Here is an 18,923-nt window from a genome sequence, read left to right as displayed (position 1 = left end):
CAGCATTCCTGCTGTGTGTCCAAGTGTACCACCACCTTTATGTTTTATAGCCATTGGATTTTTTGGTACATTTTGGGTTTTAGGCTTTTTGTGTCCCTCTGTCTGTTACTATATATGTGTTCGTGTATTCATGGCATCATGACAGTTGTGTTAATACTGGTCTGGATAATATGTTAGAGCAGAGTGAAGGCACAGAAAAGAGATATAAGATGTTCCTACAGGACTATCATGCCCACTGCACCTCCATCCTGGCCATTATTTGGTCGTGTAAGAGTAATTTACTAACTTAATCTTACTTAATCTTAACACCAATGAGCAGACTAATCTGAGTTCCATCTGTGTTTAGTTATAGCAGCATGCTGTGGGGATGGCAGTGTCAGTCGGTCGGTCTGCCACTTTGGAAAATACAGTAAAAATTATTAGATGGATTCCGATTTAGCACAGACATTCATGGCTCCTGGAGGATGACTCCTACTGACTTTTCTTCTTTGACACCAGCAGGTCAAAGTTTTCTCTTATCCTGTGAAATATCTCAACATTTACTGAATGTACTGGCACAAAAAATGGACAGATATTCATGGTTTGCAGATGATGAGTCCTAAAGACTTAAAAGATCCTCTGAGTTTTGCTGTGGCACCACCACGAGGTTCCCATTTGTGGTTTTGTGAGAAATGTTTTGACAACTATTAAATGAGTTGCCATGAAATTTGATACAGACGTCCTTGTTCCCCTGTGGATGAAATGTAATAACTTTTCATGTAGCGTCATCGTCAGGCCAAATGTTTCCATCTGCCAAATACTTTAGTACACAACAAAATACCTGCAAACTAATGACATTCCCACTCCCATCTGTTGCACTAATTAGCAAGTGTTCCCTTGATCTCAATAGTATCGTAAGAACGATGGAAAAATGCATGAAGAATTAGACTATAAACCCAATCAGTTGTAAAACAATTCCCTTTAATGAGAAGTGTTCCCACTTGTAATGACCTTAAAGGCTGTTAATGTTCCTCGTGACGTGTGTACTCTTGTTTTCAACATCAGTACAGACGTCTCCAGCGTCAGCCCGCTATGCCAGCAGTAAGACAACCTTATCGACTCAGCGATGATGACAGTGGAGTGATGAAAGTGGTAAAGGTGCTGTTGATGACAAGAGCCTTGATGCATCGTGGCTTGGATATTTCCAACGCTGACCTGAGAGATCTGATTTTGCTTGCTGTCCAGAGCAATGGACAGACACATCGAAAGACGCCTGACAGTCTTCAGTTATCACACTCATACATCTTCCTCCCTGAATCATATCCGACAAATCAATTTTTGCTCTGTGCAGCCTTTTGCCTCCTCCTCTGCCCTCCATCATCCTCTGTCAAGATTTCCTCTGTGTGTATACAGGCAGGTCAATCATTCTTTCGCTCATCTCAGTCTCTTGGTATCTCTGTGTTTCTGATAGAGGAGTTCTGTCCAATGCCCTGCAGTGAGGAGCGTTCCTTTGCATCAAAAAGGATCTGATTATATAGTGTGAGAGGGAAGGATTCGTCTTGACGGCTTAATGTTTACGTAGAAAGAACAATAATTAAGCAGGTGGATCATGCTGCACGAGTATCAACATACACATATTGGACACACACGGACAAAAACAGACAGCAGACGAGATTGGATTGGATTTCCTATTAACAGGCGAATCATTCCTCTTCTCTCCTGTCTCATTCACATTTTTGCTGTCAAGTATAACATCCCCCTACCTCCTCTATCTATCTATCTATCTATCTATCTATCTATCTATCTATCTATCTATCTATCTATCTACAGCATCCTGTTGCTCAGGATGTCATCTTTCTCATTTTTCTTCTATTCTCATCTTCTCTTTCTCTTCATTTTTCAGCCATCTCTGCCTTTCATGTTTCCCCTCGTCACTCTTAGTCCACAAATTTTTTTTCACTGCGCACCTTTTCAGTGTGAGAGAGACAGATTGGAAACAATATGCTGACACAGGGTAATATAATAGTGTACATGGAGGACAAAGACGATGCTGTATAACAGCTATTTTTTCTCTTTCTGTCTCTCACAAACATGCAGTGTGTGTGCGTGTGCGTGTGGGGTTGTGAGTGTGTGTGTGTGTGTGTGTGTGTGTGTGTGCGTGCGTGTCACTCCCTACCTTCAGTTTTTTAATGACTTTCATGTCTTTGCAGTGACTGGCACAACATACAGAGATATTTCCTCACATCCGTATTGGAATACTGCAGGATCCCCAAATATCCCATTACATTATTTCCATTCGAGCACATCATCAAAATCTTCGAGCATGCTTTAAATCCAGACTCATTTCGCTTCAAAACTATTACATGCACTCATCCCGAAGTCTTTACTTCAGCATTTTTTCCAAGCAATCTTTCTCTTGATCAAGTCTTTCTCCCTCTATCTTGTCTGTGTCTATCAAGCCTGTCACTTTGCACAAGCTTCAGCACTTGAACGCTGATCTGAACTAAATAAATCAAGCATGCTGACTTTATCTGAATGCAAAACCTTGTCAGAAAGATGCTGATGGTGGAACTTTGTTTTTAACGCATGATGTTCAAAGTCTTCCTGCTGGGTGGAGACAACCTGCACAGTGCTGAGAACAAGTGAAGTCAGAGACCTGGAACCTCAGTTCCCCATCAGATGCTGTCTATGCACTTAACAGATGTTCTTATGCAGTGAGCACTGGACAGAAACAACAGTAAAAGAGAATCTACTGTGCTTATTTACTAGCAGGATAAGTAGTCTGGTAATGTAGTGTGCTATGTGAGCATTAAGTGCCACGACATTAATAAAAGAAGTCTGATACTTCCATGTTCACTAAAGTGCTAACAGCAACATTTTTCTAAAGAAACTGTTGAGCTAAGCAAAGAGCAGGGTCGACCGTGTAGTTAGAGATGACACTGTATTGCCTTCTTTAGTGTGCCCACAGTGATTAGTGATTGCACCCGCATTGATGAAAATACATTGACAGTTTCTGGACTTTAACAAATGATCATTTGCCAAAATGTTGCAAGTTATGTGTAATTTCATTGTTTAGGCAGGAACTACAGCCTGCAAGGATGAACACTTTCTTCTGCTTCGTGACATTCAACCAGGAAGTGATGCCCACAGTAGATGTCATCCAATATTGCCCCTTTGCAAATGCAGTGATCTAATGCATTTGATACTACACCTTGTGTATCATAACACTGTTAGTTACTGGTTACTGTTAGGGTTAGAAGATGGAGGTGCTGTGCAATACATGGATATTTGAGGACAGCGACATTCTTGAACCTCTATATCGGGGCATAGCAAGGCAGTGGTTTGTATCTATGTCTATAAGAATATTTTCAACAGATGACAAAACATGGTTGGATAATTTCTGAGATGTGATGTCAAAGCCAAGGGACCTGGTGCCTGTTTGGAACAGGGACAGGTAAAGGTTTGAACCTCTCAGTGACAAAAGACACATTGTCCATGAATCTTGATTGATCTGATTGTAAAAGAATAATGGAAAGGTGGTGACGGACAAGCTGAGCAAGACAAAAAAAAAAAAAAAAGCAGAGAGTCTGAGTGGTGTAGAGAGGAGGGTGGAGGGGACAGAAGAGAGAGAAAAGATGGATACATTTCAGCCAAATGTAACTCTAAGTGAGGTTTGGGTGTTTTCTTAAATATCTCTTAAAAAGAAAACATACTTTCTGTGTTTTTATGTCTCTCTATGCTGCCCTCAAATAGGTTCACAATGTCTGCATTATGTTGGCTTACCTGGAATCAGGTTCAAAGGCATCTCTCTCTCTCTCTCTCTCTCTCTCTCTCTCTCTCTCTCTCCCCTGTCTCCTGCCTTTTCTTAATAGGATCACTTTTTCTTTCTTCTTTTCCTCCCTGGAATTCCTCCTTATACTTTTTTTCTCACCCTCTTAGTTGATCCCAAGACTAACTTTCCTTTGTTCCAAGGTACAGGATGTAATATAAATGTAATCTCATTTTTGACTGAAAACCTGTGCTGGAAAAAGTTAGACCAGATGTTTGTACAGTATGGAAAAAAGTAGACAATGAAAAGTGGTAATTATTAGAAGTTGGTAGTCTTAAGTCACAAGACTCACACACATGTAAGTCGAAATCTGAAATATAATTAGTGTATCATTAAAAAATTTGAATGAGTTTGTTCTGCATCACAAATATTTGATTATCATTTGACTAACAAACTGGTGGGAGACGGCCTCAGGAGAACTTCTGAATGAGCAGTAGTTGTTTGTGTGATTAACAATATATCTGGTGATGGTTTGCATGGCTGCCAAGGAATCCCCAAAGGCAAATAACACACACGTAAATGAACCAGTGTGCAAGGTTGTAATTTTCCGTTTGAATAAGTTAGCACACAACTAACTCACATTTCCATCTGAAACAATCTCAAAGAAACCTTTCTGAATGGGAGTCCCATAAGTAATCACACATGCCAAAAGTCTTTTTAATGACAGTCATTAGGAGATAATCAAATAATTTGAAGCATTGAGACAACTGGGAATGATATTCTGATGCTGTTTGGCTACGAGAAGTTTGAGTTGATTATTAAATATGTTATGTTGCCCTTGATAAGGGAACGGAAGAAAATAACATCTGTGAAAGGTTTCCATTTTGTCTCTGGTAGCAAACCCCTGGTGGTTTTCCTTGTCGGGCCGTAGCTATACAGGCATTGGGTGAGATAAAACCTTTCCCCTGATTTGAATTTTCTCTGCCTTGTTTTCAGTCATTTTGCTTCCTCATCCCTATCCTCCGCCCTGTCCATGCCTCATCTAGCATCAATATCCCCTGGTGAGATCCATTGACGACCTTGAGCTCTCTACGACTTCACTGCCCTCTTCTCTCTCAATACTTTTCTCTTTTGCTCTGTTGGTACTCCTCTTTTCATTTCCCCTCTTTCATCATCTAGCTTTATCTCCCTCCTGGCTTCACTTGTCTCTACTCCATCACTTCCTTCTCTCACTCCCTCCTACCTCCTGTTCCCAGTGCTGAGCCCCTTGTCGGCACAAAGAGAACCACAAGAAGCACCCGGGCACATCATGGGATCAAGGAAACCCCCTCTGTGGTCCTTTGGCTGCTGTGAGGGGATTGGAGCAGGTGATAAATTTCAAGGAGTGTGTCAGTAAGTGGATGGAAGGAGGGAGAGAAACACTTGTCACAAGCTTCCATCAAAATTAGATAAAGATGGTGGAGAGGTAAAAGAGAAAGGGCATGGTTAAAAAGATTTAGGACTTTGAAGGGGAAGGTTTATGAAATGGACTGGGAGTGATGTCCCTGTGCAGTTATGCAAAGGGGAATACAGGGCAGAGGACAGAAAGAGACCAGGCAGATCAACCAGTCCCCAGTAAATTAAATTAATTACTTGGTCCTGGTTTAGGAATGTTTGTGGTTTGGGTGACGCAAAAGACTGGACTTCACTTCTGGGAGAAGACCAACTTCAACTTGTCCAAAAATTCACCCCAATTTTATCTCTAAGGTCAATGTTTGGACAGCACAAGCACTGCATTAAAATAGTGACCTCCTCATGCATTTCAGTAGGCACAGTGAGAGTGCCAATGGGTAGAGCAAGTAGAGAGTTGATCAGTAAGGCACCGTGTTGGCTAATCACGTGTGCAAACTCATGTTCCTGATATTTCTACTCGTTACCTCATGATCGTGATCATGATTGTGACAAAGGACAAAAAGATTTCCGTCATGATAACTTTCATGATGGTTCATGAGCTGTTAAATCTTCCTGCAAAGCATTATAAACCACTGTTTGGCCCTCTGATGAGTCTTCAGACTAACAGATGTGTTACTTAAACCAGTCGTCCTTGTGTTGTTTCATACTACCTAAAACAACACTCTCACAAACTTCTGAATGCTGGTCAGAGGTTCAGTGGTGGTTTAAAGACCTCACACTCTATCTTTGGTCCAAAGCGAAGCCGAGCACTATTCATACATCAAGAGGACTTTGCCAGTAAGCATATATCATTTGGCTCAAATGACCCATCTTGTCGTTTTTGTGCTGAGGACGGTCCCTTGCATTTTAGAGCTTCTACAAAACATTTCGTGATTAAGTTGCAAAGATAATAAATCTCTGCTGCTTTTAAAATGATTCTGGCCAAAAAACTACAAACATCAATAAAATATCTATCATAAAATTGATAGCTATCTCATAAATACAATACCCTGAAAGTCACCAAGATAATACCACCTGCTGTCAAAATCGTTCCTCAGTAGAGAACAGCAGTCACGCCATCCCCAACACGTCAACACACAGAAACATTCACAACACACGCACAGACACTCAAGAACACATAAATCTATCCCTCCCAAGAAAACTTGTTTATGGCTTCCACGTACCAACTATAGCCCTTAAGTGTCATCTCGGCCTTTCCCATCCAAGGCTTCCTAAAGGACAGTGTGAGAGGTTCTTCAGCAGAACCACCAGTGGAAACAGCTGATGTTTGCTGTGATCTTTAAATACTTTACATCTGAAAGTGAGCCTTTGGGAGGATTCCTGGGCTGTCAGTGGTTCACTGTCCCAGAGCGATGTAACGCTTGGCAGTGCCTCAGTGTTTCATTATTGGGGTTAGTGATGAAGAGCAATTGGGACTCTTGCAGAGTCTTTTTCTGCAAAGTCATTACAGCCTGCATAGTGGACCATGGAGGTTTTCTGAATCTCTGCACATCGTAGATCTGACTATTGCTTTCATATAGTATCACAAACCCACAAACATTTTGCTCAATTCAACCCCTGAAGGAAAATGACCCAAAAAGAAGCAACCTTTGAGAGTATAAATTAACAAAGACTAAACCCCTCCCCAGAAAAACAACTGTCCACTCAAAGCTTAGCAGCCCTAACAAGGAACGGCAGGTCTGTCAGGCTTTGGATTTCTCAACAGGCCAAAGAGGTGTGCATTGTGCTGTAGTGAGAGAGACTCTGCATTTAAAGGTCCAGTATGTAGGATTTAGTGACATCTAGTGGTGAGGTTGCAGATTGCAGCCAACTGAATACCCATCACCTCGCCTTCCCCTACAGTGACACTAATAACACAGAAAATGTGAAAGGTGCTCGCTTGAGTCAGTGCCTGTTTTGTCAGTTCTGGGCTACTGTACAAACATGACAATGCAACATAGCTGACTCTGTGGAAGAGGACCCGCTCCCTCTGTAGATATAAAGGACTGATTCCAAAGTAATGAAGATCCTCTACACCAGACCTTTAAAGAGTTTAGAGAGTGGTAGGGACTTTTTTTTAGCCTGTACAAAACAAAAAACACAACAGAAAAAGTCTAAGTAATTGATTAATGGTGCTCTATGTAAGAACTGGCCCCTTGACAAATGCATACCAGAAAAGGTGGAGGAGATTTGGGCCTCATAATTTGCCACTGATGATGCCAAATGGCTTAAAGGAGGGAATGGTAGATGAGAATTGAAAGTGAAAATTAAAAGTTTAAGAGAAGAGAGACAGAGAGAGGCAAAGAGAAAGCAAAGGGGAGAGATCGGATCAGAGGGGGATTAGAGGACTCTGAGCGAGGTCCCTCGGGTGCGTGGTGTGAGAAAATGAGGTGGAGAAATCAAATGGCTGGAAGGAGGAAGGAGCTAGTGTTGGAGGAAGGGAGGGGCGGGAAAGGGTGAGCATAAGAAAAGACGTCTGGCTGATAGAGAGGTGGAGATGGATTATTATTAATAGTAATGTTTGATTAGCATGAGTGCAGTCAGGAAAGCGATACGGGCCGACCGAGCGGTCCAACATCACTCACCCCATGCTGAACCGGGCGCCCATTTTTATCCCAAAATAGTTGGAGGGGACATGTATAAAACAGGAAGAGCAGAGCCTCTGATCTGTTACTGGACACCCCTCCTGCACCCATCTGGCCCTTCTTCCACCTCAGCACCCATCAGGTAAGATGAAGAAATAACATATGTGAGATATTATATGAAGGTGTAAGCTTTGCCAGAGACAGACAGAACAAAGATCTGTGTATAATCCTTCATGTTTTAGTGTACAGATCACAAATTTTCAGACCGGAGATGTTAGCAAATCCATCTTATAACAAGACACAAAGGACGGTTGATACTGACTTCAGAGTAGCTCTACAAGTCTTGACACTTTGTGATCAAATAGTGAAACATGAAACTAATAGCAGAGGTGATAGAGAAACGCATGAAGAAATGCAAGTTACTTTCTTTTACAAGCTCCTCTACAGCATGAGAGTAGATTCAGATACAAGGACAGTGTTTCAAGAAGGTAATTGCTTTCTGACAATGGTTTGCTGCCAAAATAAGAGACACAGGTGTAATTTTGTTGGAGTGCTTGTGATTTCTGTCAAGGTCAAATTTTAATTACCCCTAATGAGATTGAATACAGTCTGCATCTGCTCTCCAGGGTAACGCAACTTTGTCAAATGCTGAAGCAGTAAAAGGCACAAAACTCCTGTTGAGAAATAATTTCCACGTACGTCTGATTCTTTGCGATGTTTAAAATGTTACATGTATTCACACAGTAGCAGCATTATATATTATGAATATTTATAGACAGAATGCCACTTAAGTGGGTGCAGTCTCAGTTAATTAATGTGTGTGTGTGTGTGTGTGTGTGGGGGGGGGGGGTAATATTTAGTATGTTTGTCAGAATGAAATATGTAATACTTTTTACCGCTCAACGCTGTTGCTTTCGATGGCAGATTAAATGGAATTTACATCTTTAATTTTCCAATATTTTATGCAAATGTGTGTTGAGTCTGAATGCTTAAGACTGCTTTCATCGCATGTGTGTGCTGCAAACTCAAAGTAGAGTTTGCGACCTCACTCGATTAGGAATCTCAGTGGTGTCTACAGTATGTTAAGTGGGAGAAGAACTACTGCAAGGCTTCATGCTTATACCCTCACACACATTTTAGCCACGCTTGCAGCTCTAGAGACTGGCTGTAATGTATCTGAACAGCTACTGGGTGGATTGCCATGAAATCTGCACAGAATCCCAATGACTTTGGTGATACCCCACGTTTCCTCTAACGCCACCATGCGGTCGACATATTTTCAGTTTTTTTGTGAAATGTCTTGACGACTGAATGAATTGCTCAGAAATTTGGCAATGACATTTATGTTCCCTTCAAGGTGAACTGATACAATTTTGGTGACCCCTCAATTTTTGCTCAAACACCATCATCAGGTTATAATCAATTCGTCGAATTCTTTGGTTTAATACCTGCAAAGTGACATTGACATCAGCCTCTGCTGTCTTAAACTAGAAAATGTTAGCATGCTAACATGTTTAACTAAGACAGTGAACACAACATATACCTTCTTAACATCCTCTTTTTTGCACAGCTTCGCAGAGCTGCTAGCGAGGCTGTTGACTGTAGACTCACTCACACTAAAATGTGTAAACAGTTCCATTTCAAGATTCTAACCATGTGACTAAAATGATCACCTGAGAGTGAGGTGCCAGAAAAAGAAACTGAAAACACACATAAATAAAACAGTGACAATTAAATACTGTATAGTTATGAACACACACACAGACAAACAGACACACACACACACACACACACACACACACACACACAGGACTATTGTTGTTGCCAAGATGTAACTGCCTGGTTAAGCTGTCCTGTACCTGCCAGAGGATTAGACAGTGGACAGTGGTGATAACAGCCAGACAATCCCCGGGCGTCTGCACTGCTTATACATTCACTCTCTATCAGCCACTCTATAAATTCAACCATCAAGCGTATTTGAAGATCAGCTGTGCAGATCAGTAGCAATTCAGATAAAAAGCTTTTCTGGAGGAAGAGAATCACCGCTGCCCCTTTGATTCAGGAAACTGGCCTGTTAGAGTTATCCATATTCATTAGATTAATGGTGCAAGTTCCTGGGTCTCTTGATGGAGACTGGACGACAAACATGTGAGAACTTCATCCTATGTCATCCTATGAGAATGCGCTAATCTCCATTAGACAAAGACAGCACTGTACTACCTTCTGTTTCTATTAATATGAACCAGCCAAAATGTAAATCTATTATTTAGAGAAAATAATAACCTGAATTCTATTATGTAAGTGTTTTTTTATGGCAGCAGCACAGTTCCCATAAGGAAGCAACACAGAGGAATAGCTTTTCTTACCCAGTCATTGGTTACAAAAGAAATCCTAATATTGGTGACCTCAGTTTAAACTTAAAACAGCATAAAGCTCATGAGGTTTATGAGTCACATAAAAACAATGATTCCACAAAACAATGCTCATTGTCAAATGCCTCATTGCAGCACACTGACACAGCAGCAGAAAGGGGGAAAAAAGTCAAAGCCTTTTTCTGTGGAGGACCAGAGTTCACCACCAGTTCACAAACGCTTGCAATGATACTGAAGAGGACTATTTTTCTGCAGTATTGCTTCCTTGCCTCATTTTCCCCTTAACTGTGTCACACACCACCTAACACATGCACACATGTGTTACACACTTTTTTACAGACTCCCCCATAAACATACACGAGTCAAAGGAACATAATGGGGCTCAGGTTTCTTGACACGCAAGTCCATTCTTCCTTAGACCTTCCGCCTCCCCAGCCAAGCCTGTTTGGCACCCTCTGTAACACACATAAACAGGCACACACATATTCACACGCTCATGCAGCTGTTACAGTAGACTGGGGAGTTGGCAGACCTGCAGCATGGTTAGGTTTCCCACACCTACAGACCATCAGTGTGATGGGACTTCCCAGGAAGGAAACCCTGGTTCACATACTGTATTACTCTGCTCCCAAGGGCTCACAGGTCGACCTCATGTAGGACAGATGCCACCAGTCTCCTGCAGAAACACCTGTTTTATGTCACATATTATTAGCTTTTTGTCATCTACTGTATATCATACAAAGCACATTCAGTTAACTGTTTTCTAAATGTGTGAACTGTATCTTCAGCAGCTTTAAAATACACCACACTGAAATGAGCATGCCAACCTGAAGTATAAAGCCTTTCACGATGAGTAACTTATATATACTTACTGCTGTCTAAATGTGTTTGATTGCCTACTATTGTATGACAGAGAAGAATCCAGAGTTTGTGTCCACACAAGCTCTCTTTAAATTTTTTTTTCCAACTTCTGGATGCAGACTTCAGAGCAGGCTCTCCGTGCACTATATCCTGCCTCAGCATTCTGCTTCAGTCATAAAAATGTTGATTTGAAGCAAACAGCACACCTCAGGGACAGAGTTTCAAGCCTGCAGAAATCAGTGCAGTAAAGAGGAAGTCAAAGACCAAGGGCATCCAGCACAACTCAGAGATGGTGGTTATAGGTGATAGCAACGACTAAACAATACGTAGGTGCACTTATATCAGCAGTGCAGCTCAGCAGATAACCTTGGTGGAGTTTGATTGATGCTCATATCACACCTAAATAAATTCAGATGGTTGTTTAAATGGGAAAAGATTGCTTTCGAAATGATTGCTAAAATTCTAGGTTGCAGTTGCTCTCAGGAATCTTCTGAAAGCCTTAACTTACAGAATAATGTTTGAAGATTAAACAGTCTGTCAGTGAAATATTGACTGCAGTGTTTTTAATAGAATATGCACACTGTATATCTGTAGAATCAGATGCTTGAAGCATCTGAACACTAATATCAGAATAAGAAACCAGAACAAAAATCTCTTTGCCTCATGCATTAAAAAATATCCATTGATTTTGTACACTTGTAATATTTCTTTATTCTTTTAGGTGCATTCGAGGTTTGCAACATCATCCATCTAAATTATATCTATCAATACAGTCAAAGAACACTGTCCTACAATTTTCACTTAAACATGTAGCAGCTTAAGTGGTACAGAGGGTCCTTTATTTGAAGGGTTGGTAAATCGATCACCGGCACCTGCTGTGTACACTGACAGCCAGTGTGTATGTGGGGGAAAAAATAAACTTTTTTTTTGGATGAAAACATCTGCCAAATGAATAATGTAACATTCCACTCTTGTAAAAAGCTCAGACAGTAGTAGAACTGTAATCCGTAAATTAATTAACTAAACCATGTTACTTCAGATGTAACCATCTCTTGATTACTCTGCATCAGCTCACTGACAGTCCTGAAGTTGAGCTCATGATTAGCGGCACCGCGCTACTCACTGTACATAATACATAATAATACACACAATACCCAACACCTGTGAAATCACCAACGTATAATTTTGACAGTGTTTATGCAGATTAAACAAATGAGACACAATGTGTTAATTAGTGAGCTGTAGCGGAGCTGATAAGGCGATTTCATACGTACAGGTAGACAGCAAATTAGAAAGCAAATCATGTAACAGTTATTCTTTTAACAGGGAGATATGCAACTTAAAATTAAAATCTGATTACATTCTGCTGTAAATTCTTCAAAATGTGTTTAAGGCAGAAAAAAAATCAATATTTTTCATACTAAAAATATATCAATTGACAATATAAAAATGATGTGACAGTGTGAAAGGTGTCACTGTAGTGATCAACGCACGGATTATCACCTACAGCTCCCCTCGGCTTTATGCAGCATTTCAGAGAATTGACTGGGATCAAAAACCTCCATAGACAGACAGCAGATCAACACAACCGCAAACGGTCTTTATACTTTCCTTTAAATAAATAATTGTGGCATCACCCTGACTGAGATATCTCATTACTCAATCTGATCCTCCTTATTTCACTCTGAATTGTTGCTTTTCCCGGTGGACCCATTTATGGTAAAGGTCAGAGAAGGAGCCTGTGCTTTTATAATGATAAAAGATTGAAAGTGCGGCTACACGAGTTCAGCAGTGTTCAGTATTGATCTGTGTGCACAGCAGTAGGTTATGGAAGTAGATAACACCATACCTCAAAGGAAGCTCATACATCACTGAAGCCGAGTGTGTCACCAGTGGAAGAAGTCCACGAACTACTTCGAATGGTGGCTAACGCTACATTTATATGTGAATAATTTATATCAAAGATCCAGCCAGGGTAAGTTTTAGAATTATATAACTGTGGATGTGTTTAACATATTGTAAGATATGTCTTAATTGCATAATTGGGGCTCTCTCAGGTCATTAACCAGTGATTTCCCCACACTGTAGTAAAAATTTTACCATGTTTTCAGAACTGAACTGACATGAATAACGTTAGAGTTTGTGGATATTAACCTTAAATGCAGCCAAATAAACCGCTCTGTGGCAGACCAAGTAGATGACTTTAGAATAGTTGGACTGCTTTAGGCGTGACGCAGCAAAATACTATGAGTGATTTGTAATGGGTGGAACTGCACAGGCGACTCAGACTGTATTTCCACTGAGAAGGACAGAGCGACGACACCGGCCAGCTCAGCATTATGTGCTGTGCAGAGGGAACATGGTGATGGTGATGGTACAAAGACGATGGTGATACAGTGTCGTTACTGTGACCTTTCCAGAGACAGCTCACTGTCACTGCTTTGCATCACCATCAAAGTTAGAGGGTTGAAAGAGTTTTCATATATCATACAGCAGTAAGCTGCCCTCACACACAGACAGGTGTAAGTGTGTAGCTACAGTATCTACAGTATGTGTGTGTGTGTGTGTGTGTGTGTGTGTGTGTGTGTGTGTGTGTGTGCAAGAGCGCTAGGGCCCGCTGCAGACACACTATAGTAAACCAAGCTTGGAGATACAGGAGTTGCTTACAGTGAGCTCTCCTTCACACAATCCCAGAATCCTTCAAAACTCAGACCGCGTCTTACAGGTTCAACTTCTTCGCCATAGGAGCACTGTGGCTTTAGGAATGCGGTGTTAGTCAGACGGTGCAGCACTTTCAACAGCTATTAGAGCAATTGCCATGAAATTTGGTACAGACATTCATGGTCCACTGAGGCCGAACTGCAATCACGATTTTTGTGGTTATTCAATCTACGCTCATTTAACTCACATTTTTAGACAGCAGGCAACTTGTACGGTGTACTTTTTCTTCAGAGGTCATCAGTGAATGCAAGCATGCTAACATGCTGCATTAAGATGATGAACATTGTACATATTACCTGTTGAAAATCAGCATGTTAGCATTGAGCGTGTAGCATATACCAACACTGGTACTGAGACATATGGCTGAGATGCACATCACTGTGTGGCCTGTTGAGGACATCGAGCCTGGAAGTTGAGCAAGCAGCAGTCTGTTTAATTGAAGATGTGACTCGCTGCACATGAAACTCTTGAACCTGTTGACTGTCTGTGGGAGCAAAGAGCAGCGACAGCTCGAAAAGGTTGGGAGTTTTGTTCATTTCTAATGGAGGGAATGGCCCAGGACTCCTGCAGGCAGCAGAGCGTCTCTATGATCCTCTCGCTCTTCCTTGACTACATTACTACTTGACACTTTGATCATGAAGGTGCCACTACTACAGATTAGAGATTGGAGAATATTAAAGATCCAAGATGAAATTGACAGAAGTTTGGCACTGAGAGAAAAAGGTGGAATTCTAAATCTGTTACTTCAGAACTGATATTTCAGAGCCACAGTCGGAGGCATAGATTTTAATTTGCTCAAATCTCAGTCAGATAAAGGATCAATGAGTCCGACAGACTAGACTAACATATTCAACTAAACAAGCCCTCTGCTCCTGCTCTCTTTGCTACCACGGGATGGATGGCAGGTTGACAAGGGGGATGCATTTTGGTCATTTTGCTAAAGAGAGCGATGGTATCCCCCTGTCAGATGGGCTGCGGGGTGAGGTTTGAGTGGAGTGACAATCAGGCCTACTTGAAATAATGTGTGTCCCAAGCAAATGTCTAATAATGTCTGCCAGACCACAATGAGCAGAGTGAAATCAGAGCACCGCATCCTCTGATCTACGTGTCACTCACTCCTTCTCGGCACCACAGCTCCCCAGACTCCGGTCTTTTTCCACATCTTGTCTGGAGATTCTCTGTGCGCCTCTTTCTGTGTTCAGCTTGAAGTGCACGCATGCTGTATATGTGTGTTTGCAATAGCAACAGAGCAGAGGAGGGCATCAGTCAGTGTCTGGGGAAGGCGAGAGGCAGCGATCAGGTTCAGTCACACACGCAGAGGAAAAAGTCAAAGCACTATTAAGTGCTGGGTTCACCTTTCATAGCGTGTGAGGTACAAGGAGATTCTCCATCTAGACTGGGCTGACAAACTGAATTCTCCTGTGGTATTTCAGGCACAGCAGCAGACACAGACAGCATGTTAAACCCCCGTTGACTTGGCCTCTGGCTTCCTTCATCTGTGACAACTAAATGATATCACACTGATAAAATGGAAAACACTGATATGGCAACACACTCTTGCTCCCATCTTATCACACATGGGCGTTTAATCAGGACCATTTGGCATCACTTTTTAAGGCGCTGGGAACGCCGTTAGCATCATGTCTCAACATGCACGGCTCTGCGGTCAAGTTAGCAAGAATAAATATGCAACGTCCTGTTAGCAATGTCCAGCTAGACAATAAAGCTTGCCGAGAACAATAATAAACACACGGTTAATATTATGACACGGTCACACTTTGTTTGGGTTTAGGCAAAAAAAAAACAATGTCTTAAAAAGTGACACCATGAGGTCCTGACCAAGCGGTGATGATAATGTAAAGTCGGGAATGAGAAGAATTTGTCCCTGAATTTGTCATCTGTCCCTCGCTTCCTGCTCTCCTTTTCCTTAATCTTTTCCTCGGTCTTGACCCTGGTACTATGTCCCGTAACCCCACAACTAAAGCTCCTTTCCCTCAGTCTCTCAACACCACCTTGCAACGGGATCTTTCTCTTTCTCCACTTCCAGCACAACTCCGTCCCCTCCCTCCTTTCTCACTCCTCCTCGACTGTCTCTAATTCACTCTGTCACTCACGTGTCCTGGTTTCCTGCTCCATTTCTAGAGCGTCACCATTGTAATACGAGAATGTCTTCGTGTTCTCTCTCTGCTCTCTGGCGACCTTGTTTTTAACCTTGTCCCCTCTCTGTCCTTCTCTTACTTCTCTGTCTCCCTCTCCCCTGTCTTTTTTCATCTCCTTTCTCCAACAGCCAAGATGGCAATGAGCAGCATCCTCAACGCTGATGACATCAAGAAAGCTCTAGATGCATTTGCAGGTAAAGCGCTTGTCATGGAAAAATCGTAGGGTTCAGAGGTGGCATAGTGTGAGGAGCTGATCTCAGCTGGTTTGTCTCTAGCGGACCAAATGTGAGGTGGCCCATATATGAAATCATGCTTTATCCATCATTTGGGCAGATTGTTCAAAATATCATAACACTCTTGAGCCTTAGCTGCTGCTGCTAGGGAGAATAAGATAGTCAGAGGTGTGAATCCAATCAGTAGTGAATTTAAAACCTCTGTCGTTACAGTTGGGAACTAAACTTAGAGCCATAGTCACTGAATTAATCTAAAACTGAACCCAAAGTGAATTCATTTAAGATGTAGACTGTGTTCAGTTTCTCCATCACCATAATCTTTACATTCCACTCACTATTTTTAATATAAAACAAGCTAATTGAATTTTAAGCTCTGTGATCGGTTTCTTGCCAGAATGCACGTTGGGAATTGTAGTCCTACATTTAAGTTTTCATGTAGACAGGCTGGTACATTCAACATTTTATCAAAACAACACTTTTTTCCTGAGACAGTTTTTAATCTTTTATACTGCTGATTCAAGAGTTTGATGCCAATCCAAGCTGCAGAAGTGCTCCAAGTGTGAGTCATGGGAAAAATGTCGATGGGAAAAATGAATAGGGCTTTAAAAAGCCTCTCCCACTTTGTGTCTAAAGCATTCTGTGATGAAGAAACTGGTACTAATGAGTCATTTTTTCGAGTTTTAGTCATACCTGTGGTTTAATGCCTGCTTGCATAACATCGGCAGACAGGAGCTCCATGACCCAGAACTGATGGGTCCTCTGGCAAACACATGCTCTCGATCTATAACTGTCACACTGTATGACGGCTGCCTTACTCCAATTAAATCATTGCCTTTGGGCCTCATCACCCCGAATCAACACAGGACAAGACACTTCAAGTAACTTTCAGAGTGGTTTCTTCACTCTACGAGTACGCACACACACCATACCCGTGTGTGGGATTTCAAGCCCATTTATCTTCAGAAATCCAAGAGTTAACGTATGCCTGTGTGCCCCCTTGTGTGTGTCTGTGTGTGTGTGTGTGTAGTTGCTGACTCCTTTGACTATAAGAAGTTTTTCGAGATGGTGGGTCTGAAGGCCAAGTCCTCTGAAGATGTGAAGAAGGTCTTCACGGTGCTGGACGCCGACAACAGCGGCTTCATCGAGGAGGAGGAGCTCAAGTGAGACAAACACACACACACAGACACAAAGCCAAAAGATGCTGCAAATGATCTTGCTAGACAAAAAACATTAGTGTTCGGTGACACCGATCCATTCTGCTTTTCTGTCCCCGGATAGATACGTCCTGAAGGGTTTCGCCAAAGATGGCAGAGACCTGACAGACAAAGAAACCAAAGCATTTTTAAAAGCAGCCGACAAGGATGGAGACGGGAAGATTGGAGTCGATGGTAAACATCAAATTCCATTAGTGGGAGTGTCGCGGGGTCACACAAACAGACGTCACATACACAAACATACACACACACACACACACTCACACACACACAGGCAGACTGTCTTCACACATTTATCTGTTGGTCATTTATTAAGACTGCAGTTTCACTGTGGGTTTATGTTTCATCAGTGAATGTTGGCATTTAGATTGCAGTGTCAATGTTATTATATCTAACAGATCTTACACAGCAGTTATTTTTCATGGGTACTTTGGATTTCTATGCCAAAGGAGCAAAACCTAAATGTGTCAGATGCTATGACAAGCGTCACTATTTTACCATTACTGTGGATGAAAATAAACTTAAGGCGACTGTTAAATGATGCAATTTTTGCTGAGATTATGACAGATTGTTGTTAAAGATAAAGGTCCAGAAACAGTAGGTGTGTATTGGTCCTGCTACCTACTACACTGATGTGTGTAACTGAAAGCTGAACGCATTTCTACGTGTCGGCATCCTGACTTTTCCTTTTTCTTCCTCTCTTGCAGAGTTTGCTAGCCTGGTGAAAGAATAAATCGTCACCTCGTGTGATTGACTAGCACTCCCAAGATCACCTCCTAACTACTGCTAACTCCTGACACCCACAGCCCCGCCTCCACCTCACCTCCTCGCCCCGACTCCCAGCCTAGCAGACTGCAGCCGATTCCTGCTACACACACTCCTCTTCCTCACCCTCGCCCACACCGCTGCCTTCATTAGGTGCAATGCTGCGCTTAAGGAAGTAAGCCGTGGCGTGCCACCCCCTCACACACACCTCCTCACAAGTCCCCACAGCTGTATTCATCCTATTTATTTTATCCTTTTTATACAAACTGTTCTTGTTTCTGTTCATGTATAGAGATACAACATGCCTGCAGGAATAAACCTCACATTTTAAAGCATAAAGTAGATATTTATAGATATTTAAAGTAAACAGACATTATAAGAGAAAGACCCTAATTTCCCCTCTGTACTCCTGACTTTTCCATCTGTCTGATCTCTTCGTTTTGGTTCTTTTCTTCTCATGGCCCCTCATTCTTTCTTTGTCCCCTGTTCTCTGTTTTCCCTCTTCTGTCTGCCGATTTCACTTCTGGCACCGTTCCCTCCCTGCATTTGCTCCCCTCTGTCCCTCCCACACCATCACCATCCATCTATCTATCTATCTATCCATCCCTTTCTCCTCTGGTAATGAGCTGTTGTAAAACATACCAAAAGAAGAAAGAGGTCAAGCTGTGAAAGAATCAAATAAAATGAGAGAAAACAAAGCCTCGAGAACACCGACTCACTAAGGCTCTTCTGTTAATTCCTTACTTTGATGTGGTTCTTCTGTCTGATTTCACGCTCTCAGCTCCCCTTCTTTCCTTCCTTCTTCTATTTCGCCGTCACTTTTACTCTTATCAA

At 41.9% G+C, this 18,923-nt stretch overlaps 1 protein-coding gene across 1 annotated transcript in view; it reads left to right on the top strand.

Annotated features, from left to right (window-relative positions):
- The window catches only part of pvalb6 (parvalbumin 6), a 41,683-nt gene extending 22,876 nt beyond the window's left edge, over positions 1-18,807 (top strand). The window contains exons 2-5 of the mRNA XM_076753150.1: positions 16,006-16,071; positions 17,138-17,270; positions 17,389-17,498; positions 18,032-18,807. Coding sequence (XP_076609265.1) covers positions 16,011-16,071; positions 17,138-17,270; positions 17,389-17,498; positions 18,032-18,057 — 330 coding nt within the window. The 5' untranslated portion in view covers positions 16,006-16,010 and the 3' untranslated portion in view covers positions 18,058-18,807. The remainder of the gene's footprint in view (positions 1-16,005; positions 16,072-17,137; positions 17,271-17,388; positions 17,499-18,031) is intronic.
- Positions 18,808-18,923: the final 116 nt, after the last annotated feature.

The sequence above is a fragment of the Chaetodon auriga genome, chromosome 16 (genome assembly GCF_051107435.1).
Source record: "Chaetodon auriga isolate fChaAug3 chromosome 16, fChaAug3.hap1, whole genome shotgun sequence".
Taxonomy (NCBI): domain Eukaryota; kingdom Metazoa; phylum Chordata; class Actinopteri; order Chaetodontiformes; family Chaetodontidae; genus Chaetodon; species Chaetodon auriga.
Note: the sequence above shows the minus strand (reverse complement) of the source record. Positions and strands in the feature narration are given on the sequence as shown.